This window comes from Rhynchophorus ferrugineus, unplaced genomic scaffold (genome assembly GCF_030347505.1).
Source record: "Rhynchophorus ferrugineus isolate W39M unplaced genomic scaffold, kcgeb_rfMv2 rfM8, whole genome shotgun sequence".
Taxonomy (NCBI): Eukaryota; Metazoa; Arthropoda; class Insecta; order Coleoptera; family Curculionidae; genus Rhynchophorus; species Rhynchophorus ferrugineus.
Window position 1 is genome coordinate 1,067,953 of NW_027472587.1, and position 16,262 is coordinate 1,084,214.

Sequence of the window (16,262 nt, forward strand, 5' to 3'; positions counted from 1 at the left end):
CAGGTCTATTCCGCTGCCACCTGAGATATCAAAATTATTTGAGAGTGCTGTTAAAATGTATTATACCATTTATAGAAATATCAGATTTCCAGTTTGGATTTCGAAATCACCATTAGACAATCGACCAAGCGCAAAGAGTAACAGCGGTTGTTGAAAAGGCAATCCAAGAAAATAAATGCTGCTCTGTAATATTCCTGGATGCCTCACAAGCTTTTGACCGGGTATAGCATTTGGGATTAATCTACAAAATGAGGAAAGTGATTATAAACATAGCAACGTGGAAGCAATACAGCTACTGGACAACACGCAGGAAATCAGAAGATTGATTGATTGAAGCCAATCCAGACGAACTTGTTTTGTGTATTCTTAACTGTAGTTTAAGTAATTAGTTTAGTTTTATTTTAATTTGGGAAATACATACTGATGTGTTAATCCCATACTCGCATTGCTTTTGCATTAAAATTATGCGAAATTACTTTTTTTGCCAGCTCATTATAATGACATACACGGGCCTCAAATAATTCCTTAAAATATGGCACACAATGTTTTATTTAATTTCAACATCGACCCGTCCTCAAGAAGAGGTCATTGAATTAAAGTTTAGTATTAGCATATTGTCATTTACTAGGCGTGTTTTAAACTTTAAAATGAAAGTACACCACTTAAAATACTAGTTTTTTATTTTGTAAATATAGTATCAACAAGCTTAACACTTATGCGACATTTATAATTTTACATCGGCCACAATTTTAACAAAGAAGGCTATACTTCTTAACAAGGTTTTTCATTTAAAAATGGATTGATCAATGGTTAAAACTCTTATGTTTAAACATCTATATTTTACATGATCTCGATTACATATTAATTGACCATAAAGTTACACTTAAATGAACATCGTGAATGATAAATGCAATTACATTTGTTTTTGTTATTTTGAAATAAGTCATGTAAAACATAAATGTTTTTTACCATTCAAATTGAAAAACCCAAACTATACTTTGCAGTCTTATAGGTAGATTCTAGATCATTGGACACTTTCAGTGAAATGGAAGAAAAAAATCAAGTATGTATTTAACACACGCACACACACAAACCCAACATAATAACATGAATTACTTGTACTTGTGTTGTACAGTTTACTGGATAGTTGTACATTGTGAAAGATTATTTAATTCCAGCAACAGCTCAATTTGAGTATTAAGCTGTCTAGATAATACACTGAACAATGTCCAATTGGAGAGCAAAGATTTCACATTTTTTAAATCTAATTTAGGTACTTCTTTATGAAATAACACAAGAGCTCAAATTGTATGGACGAATAGCTTTAAAGGCAAATAATTCGAATGACGATCTAACTAATGTTCATCGACAACTAGATTTAATTGCAGCTATTTTGAAATCAAAGATAATCTTCTAGACAACAATCAGCTAGTCTAAAATTAAAGAGAAAACATCCCCTTTCTTGAGCTACAAAATATGCACGTTCTATATATTTTGCGACGATTTCTTAATAAAAACGTATAAATACTGCTCGGCGTAATACTTCAATCATATATTAAACAAATATTATTTATAAATTATATTTTACCACACAACTTATGCAAAATCACATATTTCGATGTACTATGCTTCAAGAGAAATATTTTTCTCGAAGATATCATTAAATCACGTAGCTTGAATACAAAGTAAAGCAAGAATCCGTGAATATGTTTATAATCATAACAAAAAATTAGCCGAATTAAAATATATTATCGAGTGTAAGATTATTTATTGTTAGGAATTATTAGATAGGAATAAATTCATACTTTATGATGATTAAAAAGTACATTGATAATAAACTGTATTATATATTTAATAAGTACTAGTTGTATATTTCAGTTCATTACTACTATAAGTTAATGTATTAGAATCAGTTTTTTCGTAAATGAATGTTGTAAACCAGCTGAATCAAATTCAGACATTTATTAATATCTAGTATTGGAAATTTTATACTAAAATGATATAGATATTAAGAAATATCCATTAATATAGTTCAACTATTACTGTATTATATCATAATACTATTTTTATGTAAAAGCAATAATTAAAAAGAAGCTAGATCCAGTGTTAAAAGAAACCGTCAGCTACTAAAACTATCTCATACATGACTAAAACTTGAGGCAATATTAGCCGCTAGTTTAAACCTAACGCTGATACAGTCTTAGAACTACCGTGACGTTAACATATACTACCATTATAAAAAATAATTTAAAACAATCTTATCTATTAACATTCTTTTGTTTATACACTACCTTTTTAAGTAAACAACAATTTCTTTGATGCAGATGGCAAAATGTTTAGATGAGTTTAATCGATCTTGTAAGAATGCGATTAGTAGTGATGTGGTATGAAATCAACATGTATTTATAAAACTTTGAGGCAGTACTATTGATATTTCGATATAATGATGCGTAATTTATGCGATGGATTAAAATGATATAATAAATAAACATACTTTAATGATTCTTAATACAACACAATTACTAGTTAACCAATTATCCTATTACAAATATATATATCGTGGAATTTTACGTTTATTTAAGTTTCAATTAAATAATAGTCTTCAGAAATATTAATACGATATGAGCCTATTAAAAAGGCATTTTTGTTACTTCAATATATGTTGATTTTATACTAACATTTTCTTAGAAAGAGTTTGGAAGAAGTTAATTAGAATAGCGTTTTCAAGGAATGTGACTAAAAATAGTGTAGACTTTATGTTTTTTTAAACAATACTAGCCTTCTTGAAAAATGAGAAACAGATGACGTATTGCTTTTATAACTACCAATTATTATCATTGTTTTTAAGAGCAGTGTGAATCTATCATGGGAATCTATCTCAAATTGATTTTTCCTTTTGGTCCGGCTGATATGTCTGCCGTTAACCATTGATGTAGAATATAATGTGTCATTTTATTAAAATCAAACTAAAAATCAACTGGACTTATTCTTACTAATTTGTTTATGAGATAATTAGATCCTAAAAGGTAGTCACACTGTTGCTATATTTTGAGTATATTTAAGAATGAATAGGGATTGAATTATATTGCGAGATGGAATAAATCTTTTTCAGAACAAGCAGATCTAGAATTGTCTCTGTTGTTGTATGTATATTGTGACATACCCTGTACATAACATGTACAAAAATAAACATGCACAAGTAGTTTTTCAATTTTTTAAGAACTGTACATATCATATCATCTCGGCGACTACTATTGTTTGTAAAAATAATTTAGATCGGTATATCTTCCAGCTGCAGAATTTCCTGTCCTCAAAGGAGACAGCTACAATGTGCCACTTTGATTATTACTTTTTGCCTGAACGTTACGTCTAATATCCTCAAGTTGAATTAGCTATAAACCAACAATAATAGATTATTACTAAAGAATCGTTCCAATTAGCTTACCTTCTCTATGGGAATACACGATAATTCTCCTCCACCACATTGTGGCGGCGGTAAAGGCGTAGAAGGAGTTATGGCACCTTTTATGGCCTTTTCTTGAGCCTCCCTAGCTCTTCGTTCTTTCAGCTTAAGCGAAAAAATGGCTACCGAACGGGCACGTTTCATCAGGCTTTGTTTAACTCGAGTTTTCTTAGCAGCGATTTCTTCAGCTTTCACAATGCGCAAATTACTGATATGTATAAGGGTACATTTAAAAAGCTTTACCTTTAGCCGCTTCATCAGCTTCCTGGCTAGAAATACTCCTAGCACTATCACTTAAAGATGGATCTATAGGTATTATTGGTGGACGAATACGGGGACCGATATTTTCTGGAGGGGACCGTGGTCTTGGTGGCCATAATGGGCTAGTTCTATGCAATTCTGTATCTGAACTAGAAGCATCCTTAACAGAAAAATACAATCATTTATTCTTTTGATGACAAACAGTTTATTCAAAATTAAGATTTAAAAAGATCTAGTGCAACACAAACTAATGGTATAAATAACTTACTAAATTATGCCTTAATTAAAGTTCAACACCTTTTTATACTATGAATAAACCACAATATAATTATAAGAGAACAATAATTTCTATAAACATACATATTTGGTTAGCATCGTTTATTAAGTGTTAAATTAAATAATAAAATATTAATAATTTATATGTTAAATTAAAATAAAATACGACATTGTATATATTTTGAATACATATAACGCTTTAATATAAATCTTATAACTATAATTATATTTTAAAACACACATACAAGATATATCAGAAATAATCCGTTATTGTTTTGAGTAAGACAAACTTTTAAGGATTATTAATAAAATATATCTATTTAGTCAAATATATGAAAGTTTATATTTAGTGGACTGATTTAAAAAAGGTAAGCCATTCAGGAAATTTTTTTTTATGTATTAATAAAATAAATATTTGCCAACTAATAAACTTAACCTTGAAAAAACTATAGCCATTAATTCCTCGCGCTGACATTGCAGCTTCTATAGTCACCTTATATTATATTTTTCAAAAGTATATACTTCCATCTTGTTGCTTTTATATTTGGTTCCCGAATTACAAGATTCAAATCGCCAAGAATAAAATAATATCATTGGCGTCTCGGACTTTAGTTTCTCTGCTGTTGTAGCGATCTCTTCAAACTTTCAGACACATTTTCGATGAGACAGTACATGAATCGTTGAGTTCACGCAGTAAGCTAAACGAATATAAACTTTCTTTCACACACTTTCTATATTAGAAAGTAAAGAATTTTCACTATAATTTCACAGAAGATATTGCTGATATATATTGTATTTAAGAGCATGCATAAAAACAGAAGCTGAAAAACATGTGTAATATAAAGTGTGTGTTGCGGTAAACACAGAACTCTTAGAACATAGTGACACAATAGGGAAAGCACAAATTGTCACTACCTTATTGGAGACGTCCATTATTCTGGGTTTATTCTGTTTGGTGAGCAGAAATAAACAAAAGTATAAATAAAATACAACTACTGCTAATAAAAAATAAACAAAGTAGTTTGATATATATATCAATTCTAATAATCTTGCAAAATAAATAATGTGATTGCAGGACTATTAATTATTCCCTTTTATAGCTGCCCTCACTATTGTGCAAGATCATATAAAATATTTAAAATGAATTATATTTGAAAATATAATATTGTTAAATCAAAATAGACAATATACTGATTAAATAAGTATATTTAGTTATATCAATTGTATAAACAATAAAATCAATAAACTTGAGAAATACTTCCAGAAAGTAAGTGTACTAGGTATATTATAGAATTTAAAAAACCTTTACATGATTCTCTCAGTACAATGACAAATATTTTTCCTTATGATCGACATCTACAACTACTATTTAACACTACGACTATTCTAATTTCCTCTTCAGCTGATATTCTATCTATGCGCAAGGAAGTGCACAAATGATAATCTGAAGGTCCGACTTTCAAGATGCCCATGAAAACAAATAAAAAAAATTTACTTGCGTTCTTTTCTGCAGCAATAGCCATTGTTCAGAATTGCCTCTCTCCCAATTGTTTTAAACAAGCGAATCCATAATAATCGATAGTGTTCTACTCATTTGTTTGTCGTGACCATGAGTATGACCTCTTTTGAATTATCAAAATCATTTAGGTGTACTCATACGATTAATAATTCCTTGCCCATAAATCGATTTAATCTCATTAAACATCGTAAAAACATCCTCTGTCCGTGAGGACTCTAGTACACTTAGTTTTTGGACGTACCTCGTATCCCAATTAAAATTGGTTAAATATTTGAAATTAAATTCCATGATCGTATTTTTTATAAAACTTAAACAGATTTTATTTCATTTAAAATACAATAATCACAACATTTAAAGCATATCTTACCTTGTGAGGTGAAATACAGTCAGTACTACGATGTATTTCGTTATCTTCTTTTAACCGTTTTGCCCATTCTATACCACCGCTGGGTCCAATAGTTAAATGATGTGTAGCTTCTCCCTACAATGTAATGTTACATATTTATCAAGTTTTATAAATATTGTACGTATCTATAAATATTAAATTCGTTGAAAGTAAAACAGTACCTCTACTGGTGCCCATTCTTTGGATTTTCTTGGCCTAAACGGTGGTATCTGTTGGATACTATCTGGCGTAATACCTAACGGGGTTCTGTGACTGGATGTATTTGAACTATGGGAGGTGCCGGGCGTTGTAGGGGAAGGAACTGGGGTGACGGTAGAAGATAAGTTTTTAGTTGACTCTGGCGTTGCTGGTTTTGATTTATTGATTTTTTCTTGAGATTTTTTTGCGTTACTACCATGAGATACACTATGGCTTGGCGAGACAGAAAATCTAAATTTTAAACAAAAAACTCTTATAAGGGTATTCAAACGATTATATCAATTTATATCTAAATACTCTTAGATACATTATCAAAGATAAGATTAAATATCATAATTATTTACTGTTTGTTCAGTTTCGCTAATAGAAACATAAAGTGATACCTTCCAATTGTCTTCGCTTGAATTTCTTCAGGAGACGGAGTTGCAGTGGTAGTGACGCGACTGGCATCTCTTCTGGCCCATTCAATCTTCGCCATCTCTGTCGCCAACCATCCGGGAATATCAGGAATAGCACAGGTAATTATAAATCTAATTACCAGCATAATATGCTAAAAATAACATTAGAAAAACTCAAAGGATATTAAAACTACTATTTGTTTGGATGTGTGAACAAATAATCCACGTTAAATATAAACTTACATATTATATTAATTAATTATTTCAAGCAAAGGAGATTTTTAGAAGCTATATTCTGTGTGCGATAACATAACATAATGTTTTTTGTGCAGCAATGAAATGCTCCTTCGGTTTACCAATAATGCGTGCTTTCCGAAATGAGAAGATTTTCTCAATAAGGAATAAATGAAGAATTTGAAATCTGAACTACAGGCAAAGGAAACGGCATCTAGAGCCGATACTATCTTAGTTGGTTGTCAGAACCATAGGGCATAAAACATGGCTCAGTTTCCATCATTATTACGATTTTTAATACAATAGTATTTTCACCAAATAATTTTCTAACGATGACGAAGACGTGGATAACTTTTTCACACTTATTACAAATATTCTAATTATTGTTTTTTAGAAATATTTTTCGTGTTTATTAGAAATTTTACTATTCAAATTACCTCTAATGCCACAATAAGTAGGATTGTTTGAGTAGCCGTCATATCAGGAAACATTCTGTGCACTTGCCCAGAGAGGCCAATCAAAGCACAATTAACCAATACAGCCATTATACTCATATATTCCATGCAGTTCTGGAACAAATAAAAAATTGCCACTATACTTTCAGATTCAATTGGGTATAATATTCAATTGGAAATTTACCTGCCATGTACCAATGTTAGGTACCCTTTGACCAAACGGTCTCTGACACACATATCCTAATTTAAAAGCATCACTTCGAATTTCTATGAGATTATTAAACATAGCACAAACGGCTGCTGGTGGGAATGCTGATGAAAAGAGAATTACGTAGCCCAATTGGATGGTCATTTCCAAGTAATCAGCGAATGTTCCATCATACTGCAAAATAAAATATTAGAAAGAAAAGGTATATGGCTATATTTCTTATTATATTTTCTTAATACAATCTGAATATATTAAAGACGTGTCGGAACTATTAATTAACTAAAAAAATTAGTTTTTTATTATTAAATTCCACCACTGCTTCTCACGGTGGCAGGAATGATGGCCCAAATTTCAGTGACTTTGTTATGTTCCGTCCATTGGTACATATGCTACTATAGTTGCTACAGTACAGGGGTTCCCAACCTTTTCTTGGCCAGGGACCACTTTTATATTATTCTTGTTAACAGGGACTACTATGTAGGTATAATAAAAATAAACTGTAATAATCAAACTGAAACTTTAATAAATAACTCAATAGGAAATTATATAAAAAGAAATAATAATATTTTTAGGATAAACTCATCTAATTTCGTATTATTATGATTTCTGAGCTTGCACCTTTTGCACGAGTTCGGATATCCTAGGACTAATATTGTTACTCAAAGCTACATGCAAATCATCACTTACTTTCAAACGATTCGTCGCCTTGTTTTTAATCACCAACAAAGCAGAAAATCCTTGTTCACATAAATAAGTTGTTGAGAAAACCATAAAATATCGCAAGGCGGTCTCCAAGCCTAGTATAAGAAATTGTTTTTTTACATTAAAACGACTCAAGTGAATTCGATTCAAAAGCATTTATGTAATTTTGGAATTCAATGAGTTCTTCCCGGATTCCTTCAGTAACTTCACCAGCGTCCGTGCGAAATGGTTACGAACTTTAGCTTCTTCGGTATATTCTGGGAATTTAATTCATCAGTCAACATTTGTAGGTGAGTCTTAGTTTTATTGTTTATTTCGGGAATCTTTCAGTTACATATTCAATTTATTTAAGTGTGTGAAAATATCCACAAGGCAAACCAAATTCATCTGACATGCCAGATTAGTAAACTGTTTCAACAAATCGTAAATTTTTTTGAAAACCAGAAAAATATCAACCTCTGCTTTCAGTTCATATAATCTTCCCAATATATTACCTTTCGATAGCCATCGAACTCCTGTGTGAAAGACAAGTGCCTCATGGTCGGAGTTCATTTTAGTGCACAATTTTTTAAAAAGGACTACTTTTATGGCTACTTTGTGTATACATATACATATATACAGTGTATTATTATTAACGCATAGGCAAAAATCTTAGAAGCTAACGCCTAAAAATGTATAATATAGTGCGTTGTTATTAGCTTAGGATTTTTCTGTTTTATTAACGTCGCCAGCCCGGACCGTGATTCTAACATTGCCGGAACACCTTCAGTATAGAGAACAACGAATTTATCCCATATAAGATTATGTTTCTCAAAATGTTCCGATATGGAATTAATTGACAACAATTTGAAATGTAGGTCGATTCGTCACACTGTAAAGCGAGAAATGGCGACTTTTTGATTCTTGAAACAAGTTGCTCCTCCATATTATTTGACATAAGTTCAATTCGAACTTTGACCGTGTTGTGGGACAGAGTTATATCTTGTATTTTTTCCTTGGTCTCTAATCCCAAAACTTTTTCGACAGTTTTGGTCAAACACGGTGTCATGAGTATTTCTCCGACTATGTGAGGTTTTTTAGGTTGTACTATTAATTTAGAAATCTCAAACGACGCTACTGATGATTTTTGCGATGTTGCAAATTTCGTACAACTACCCCCAACTTTCATTTTGATTAGGTTCTCTAAATTCCCTTCGAAGAATCTTAGCAGACATCTTCAACCCACTTTGCACAGAGCTTTATCACATCCAAATATTCATTTTGTGGATTTTTTAAATGTTTTCGTCGGGAACAACCTCTTTTGGGCGTCCACTGCGTTCACCGTCTTCGGTGATCATTTCACCACGTCTAAACTTAGCATACCAATTCTTGATGGTTGATTTTTCTGGGACAGTGGCCAGAAACACGGCATCAAGCCAAGTTTTTTGCTTTAACTGTATTTTTTCCCTTCAAAAAGCAATATTTTATAAACACGCGAAATTTCTTTTTATCCTTTTTTTTACAATAACAAAAGTTGATTCACTCAAAATGCTATAATTCACAAACTAATGATCAAACAGCTGTCAAATTTATAGACGCTTCTTTTAAGAGTTGGGGCTAACTAAAAAACATGGATTTAATTCTAGTAGCGCCATCTATATATTAGGCCGGGGACTTTTCAATTGACCTGTTACTTATATTATTTACGAAAAAATTCGTGAAATAAGGTTAAGAACGGGCAATAATGAATGATTCACTTCCTCGTATAGTTAAGTAATACTAAATACTATTACGGGCACTCAAATATAACAAATAACAGCGAAAAACGTAGGCAATCCCTTGCACACGATACACGTTCAATTGTAGACAGATCGCAAACGCTGGCGCCACGTACCGCCCCCACGACCCCCGCTCTTGTCGTTCACTGCACTGTGCACATGTGTGGACTACTGGTGGTCCTTAGACCACTGGTTGGGAACCATTGCTGCAGTACTACTACTGTCCTGCAGCAACCACATATCGCCAAAGTCGCTGTTGACACTTAAAAAATGCGCTTATTTATTATATTATGAGACGAAGACTTATTTTGGCAGTAAAACTTTATCCCTCAATGATATTGTTACAAAATTGTCTGTATTTTAGTACTAGCTACACCTTCTCTTATAAAACTATCAAAACTTATCTGCACATATTACAATTAATCAAAATTAGTAGTAATAGTCAATGATAATAATGTTCTATTAATTCTACAAGACCTAAAACTAAAATATCACTTATACTTTTTAAATATTTTGAAATAATAGAACCCATGTATTAACAATGGGCGTGAATTAATTTGTATCTTTTTGTAATAGTGATGAGCTACAAGCTAAGTGTGTGAGTGGCTTCTAGAATGATCATGCTCAGTAATCTACCATTACCACTTACCCCTATTTTGGACTTTTTATATTGGAAACACAAAATTCCAGTTAGAAATATCAAAGCATTAAAACGCCAAGTATATATCATGTACAATACCTTATACAACGAGCTCTCCAGCTCCGCTTGGCTCATGCTCCGTTTAGCCACGCGTTCCGGTTCATTGTTTTCTTCTTCCCTGCTTTCTTCAGTTTTATCAATATCAAAGGTGTCGCTATCTGTATCAAAAAGGTGTCGTTAAGAGTGACATACAATCCTAATTATATGTGCTCATTACTTTGACCGGGCGGAGGTTTCGTTCCTAATGGGCTTAACGCACCCCACATATCGAAGCTCATTTTAGCTAGGCGCAAATGTTCCAACATGTACGGTAAAGCGGACTCTTTCAGATTACCAATAACTTGTCTGGAAATCAATAATGCTGCAAGTTGCTATAAAGAAAACATTATATTAACATAAATTGTTTTGAATTAATGTTACAAATCGCCTAGTTTTAACAATCAAATAGTATTACGTGTATAATTTTATATCTTCAGATTCTTTCTTTGAGCTTAGACATTATATCTAAAATAGACATATTGTATCCATTGTTTCCTGCTGTTTTATAGTTTCAAACAAAACAGGAGTAATGTTTCAGAATACCAAATAAATATAGTTAAGGTGCTACTGATAAACAGCTCATTTTATATTTAAAAAAAATCTAGAGCACAATATTTCATTTCTCTCTTAATTTGATTTAATTTATTCTTAGTCTTACACATATTATAGAAGTGGTGATTCTTCGAAAGTTTAAACATGCAGAATTACAAGCTCTGCTGGACAGAACAACAGTTTAGAGTTCAGGTAGGAATCACCCAAAGAGCTATTTTAAAGCGTTTACATCAAATATATATGAAACCAACGATAATGAATACTTGTCTTTTACCGATCTGTCGGGACAAAAAGGATATAAAAATCATAATGGCTGATGAAAAGTATATTTTTCACGAGATTTTCAAACGTAAAATGTTGCGAGTAAATCTCAGCACATAGATCATCATTTACTGTGCAAGCTTAATATTGAACTTGAGATATGAAATCGTCTCTCATGCTGCATATTCAATATCCTACTAAGTATTCAAGATCGTAGGAAACAATTTTCAAGATTGAATTCGTTGATGTCTATCTTTATATGACAATAATTTGCTGAAAAACTTGTAAAAATTAAGTCATACACCTAATAAATACTACTTACACTAATATAATAGGAACTTAGGGTCTATATATCAAAACAATTTTTACCAAAAATAAAAAGGTAGTATCAATTTATTTAATGAACTGAAGTTTATAGTTGTAACTAATCCTCACTTCGCATCTTAACCTAATCATGACATTAATCTATAAATATATATTTACCTCCTTAAGTCTAGCTTGGTCTTGCAGGTAAAATGCAATGTAAAACAACGACAGAAAAGAATTGACGAATTGGAACTGAAATTAAGAATAACAAATTACTTTTCCATCTATGTCGAGAACAAAATGCACTAGAATTTAATATAGACATGCACATATTCCAATTCTACATTCTAACATAATTGCATAGTAACGATAATAGGTTATGGAAATGTATTTTAATAATTATATACAAACCAAAGCGACTTTGCCTATGAGGTGGTTCTCATATTTCGTTTCAAGTCGATAATTTTCTAGTCAGCAGCATTAAAAAACAATGGTACATAAAATTAGTACATTACCAATTTTTAAATAAACAATTTGCTTCACTGGTTTGATAAATAGTTTATAAGATTTTAAAAAATCCAAAAAAAGACCAATATTTTCAATATAAATTAAAGTTTCCATTCAAACTGCAATGAACTGATTTTTACAACTCAAACACAATACCGTGTTATTTTTAGGCTGAAGCTAATCAAATTAAGCTAATCGTCAGTCCAGTTTGATTTCTTGTCAGTATAATGACTAACATCCCTTATTATTATTATTATTTATGTATATGAATAAACTATTTATCCAATCGGAATAATTATACAATTTTTGACATAAATAGTAAAACTGAATTATTTATAATTACCCTTGTCATTCAGCCATACTGCAATTTTAAAGTAAGCCTCATCCATCAGAGATATAAAAACTGCTAGCATGATTTTCGGAAAATATCCCAACCACAAAGGAAAACCTTTTTTTGTTAAAAAGGCATCCCACCAGTCCTGGAATATTGTATAATTCAAAATTTGCTTATACATCCTCTACCATTGTAGCATAATTATATTTATAACACCATACCTGAATTTGCAACGATATAATCATTACGACAAACACAGTAAGTAACGAAATAGCGATCACAGGTACGGAGATGCAGTATCGAAAAATATGACGTTTCCACACTGGATGATAGGGTTCCAGTCTGCCAGTGACTGCACTGATTTTCAACGGTCCCTGATAACAAATAAGAACATGTCGCGGTAGCTGCACAACGACATGTTACAAAGCTCAATGAAAAATCTACTAAAAAAGCTAAAATAAAAATATAATGTGCACAAAATTAGTTTTAAATATATCAGCCAATTAAAAATAACATTTATTAACATATTTAAGTAAATTATAAAACTTAAAAAGGCTCTGGAACATTTGCAACTACTTTATATTATTTCTCTGCTTTATTATTAAATATATCTTATTTCTTTATTATTTTAACTAGTTAATCAACAGCACTAATGGAATTCTATAAGATTAAAATTAATTCTATAGATTAATTGTTTTACATTATAAAAAAATCCAAAGTGCACTTCATAAAACATATTTAAGATGAAATAAAATGCTCCATTTAACAATGCAGCTTAGGTATCAGAAATTATTTTTTAACTTCAAATTGAAATATGATGCTTTTTAAAATTACGTGTTGAAAACTAAATTCTTTTTCATAGGATATAGCTTGTCAATAATGTAAATATGCTCAAGCGATTTAACACATCCTACTACTTACTCGAAACAACGGTCGTGGCTCGGCAAGTAAATCATCTCGTTGATCTAAGGTTCCCCAACGAAAAGCTAACTCCGCGGAATATCTTTTCCAGGCTTGAAGGTATGTTGTTACCCAAACGACATTAAAAATTGAGAATAGTACATAGCCAACATCTTGAGTAGTTTGATGTTTTCCATTACAAAACAGCTTCAAATAACAAGAATTTATTAAATTGAAATACAGAAAACACTGTTGAACCTTTCTATAAATATAACATAATCACATATCATTATATAACAATCTTATTTCAAAATCAAATCAGTTTGCATTTAAATACAGTTCATTACTATAACAAACATTGTTATATACTAAAAAATACTTACCCAAAATATGAATCCCACAAAAGCTGGTATACTAAGTGCTGTAGTATAATGCCCTAACCAGGCAAAATACATTCCAATTTTTACTCCAAAATACTCAGTAATTTCATCTAAAATCATTTACAATAAAATAATAATATAACTTTTTGGCATCCTTTACCTAGAGGCTGTTTGGCAAATATATCTCTAACCCATATTTGTTGTAATCTTTCTAAAGTGGATGGCTCATGGAGCGGAAACACTTGGGAAATTAAACCTGCTGTTAAACATTTTGGAACTGAAACATATACTTTAAGTTTTTATAGTAAAATTGTTATTTATGTTATAACCTATTGGCTGTCCCTCTAGTAAATTTACATTGGTAATGGAGTTTAAGTCATCCTTGTTGGTCCTAATACTCTCTAATAATCTTAATACTAACCACTGCCTTTCTTCAGTTGTGAAAAAATGTTCCTGATCTTCCGATCCTTCATAAGATTGAAATTCTTGCACAAATAGTTCTTTTAAACCACCTCCTTTACACTGTTTTAATGCTTTCGGTAAATGGTACTCTTCAGCAGCTTTAAGAAGCCTTTAAATTTAAAATTAAATTTAAACAATATATTAAATTAAACTAAGTACTTACACAGAGAAGGAAGCTGAAAGATAAAAAGCACTGCTTTGAGTGGAAGCATGGTGCCTCACATGAACTGTTAGACCAGGTAATTGCTTTAGTTTTGATAACAGCCACAAAAGAAAAGTATCTTCAGTATGAGATGGGAATGTAAGTACAACATCACAATTAGGGGTTGATACTCGTTTTAACCATAATCTTTTAGGTGCTAGAAAATACCCGGCACAAGGAATTTTCTTTTTAAGTAATTCTGAAGCTAAAAATGTTCATAATTTACCATCAATTACCTAAAAATAACCTGTAGCTTATAATTAAAAGTTTTAACAAAATAATTATTTTAAATTTCCAATATACATTTGATACATATTTCCTATAGTTTTATAAGTTTATAATTGAATTACCTTGCTCTAATGTTTGTTGAGCGCATTTTATTATTTTTTTGCGGCGTATCAATCCCGAATTGTGGAATGAATTTTCTTCAGATATTTTATCGCTATTTTCTGCCATCTTACGTGGGTACTGTAAATCGGTAGATAACATACAAACACGAGGCAAGATACGTATCAGAAAATCATTAATGACTGGTCTTTTGACCCTGCTATTTTCTTAAACTGCACACCATTTTTACATGATTATGGATTTGTCAATAACAGCTGATTAGTAGTTCCAATGCGAATTCTCAAGCAAATTAAGATTTGACAAGAGGATAGTTTTGTGAAAACCAAATAAATGTATCGCTAATATTTATCCATCTTATTTTTAAAAACGAAATTTGTTTAACCAATTTTTTACGCATGCGCCTTTAAATAGTTTTTCAGTGATTGTATTAGAGTATTTTTTTCTATGATATATGTGGGATAATATATCTCATTAATAAATAATATCTTAAAATTAATTAACGTTAAATTTTTCGTAACGTAATTTTATTCCATTCGGGTGATTTGAGTAAAAATATATTAAACATATTTACATTCTTAAGCCAGTATAAACTTTTTCATGTTATTATAAATTTTATGTATTAATACTTATGATATAATTACATTTTTATACAAATTTATAAGGCACAAATGAATATTAATAAATATATTGATAATGTAGAATTATCATATTATCGGCCAACATTAGTTGTTAGATCAAATACAGTTTCATCATCTTCATCATCGGAAAGGGGTAAAGGAACCATTTCCATATCACTTCGTCTTTGGCGTACTCCATATTTCTGTATGACCACACATCTTTTGTCAACGGTATTATGCCTAATGAATATATTTATGTAACTAAATGTGTATGTATTAAAAAATAATAAGTCACCTATAGGTTTTATAACAGACATATAAAAGGAAAATAATTCCAATTGCTGCAAATACTAATAACGCTCTTATTATTGCACCAGTGTTCATATAATCATCTTCAACTTCTTCCTTCTTGGTTATTAGGTTTGTACCACTAATATTTAAAACTTTTTTTGGCAAGTTATCTTCTTTCTCCGCACGCTCTGTTACAGAATTATTTTTGGGAAATATTTCTTTACCATACCCATTTACAAATATCAGCCATTTAAAAATGAAAATTGCACTGCAAACACACTTAAACATATTAAATTGGAATACATATAAATGGAAAATTGAAATTATTTAATTAAAGACACTTTTGCCTAATTTTATATTTAGTTATACAGATTTGATTTAAATTAATTTTGCACAAAAATTTCATATAAAGCTTGGCTAAAAACTGCCATGTAATAAAACATAAATATAACCAAAGTGGTTTTTATAGTCGATTAATAATTTTAA

General features: G+C 30.7%; 1 protein-coding gene across 5 annotated transcripts; it reads right to left on the minus strand.

Moving 5' to 3' along the window:
• Nucleotides 1-662: 662 nt before the first annotated feature.
• On the minus strand, nucleotides 663-16,217 carry wwk (anoctamin 8 white walker). Of its 5 annotated transcripts, none has more exons than XM_076412428.1 (22): nucleotides 15,781-16,217; nucleotides 14,871-15,725; nucleotides 14,482-14,725; nucleotides 14,186-14,427; nucleotides 14,017-14,133; nucleotides 13,860-13,966; nucleotides 13,498-13,683; nucleotides 12,798-12,950; nucleotides 12,586-12,721; nucleotides 12,147-12,202; nucleotides 11,913-11,987; nucleotides 10,795-10,948; nucleotides 10,617-10,735; nucleotides 7,395-7,592; nucleotides 7,193-7,324; nucleotides 6,507-6,673; nucleotides 6,087-6,354; nucleotides 5,887-6,000; nucleotides 4,916-4,948; nucleotides 3,707-3,884; nucleotides 3,446-3,651; nucleotides 663-3,392 (listed from the first exon to the last, which is right to left on the minus strand). In XM_076412428.1, the coding sequence occupies exons 2-22, from the start codon at nucleotides 15,007-15,009 to the stop codon at nucleotides 3,324-3,326; spliced, it is 3,093 nt and encodes a 1,030-aa protein (XP_076268543.1). In that variant the 5' UTR covers nucleotides 15,010-15,725; nucleotides 15,781-16,217; the 3' UTR covers nucleotides 663-3,323. The 5 variants fall into 5 exon arrangements, with proteins under 5 accessions (XP_076268543.1, XP_076268541.1, XP_076268544.1 ...); XM_076412426.1 differs by having other exon boundaries at nucleotides 12,798-12,980; XM_076412427.1 differs by having other exon boundaries at nucleotides 3,130-3,392; nucleotides 3,446-3,645; nucleotides 12,798-12,980.
• Nucleotides 16,218-16,262: the final 45 nt, after the last annotated feature.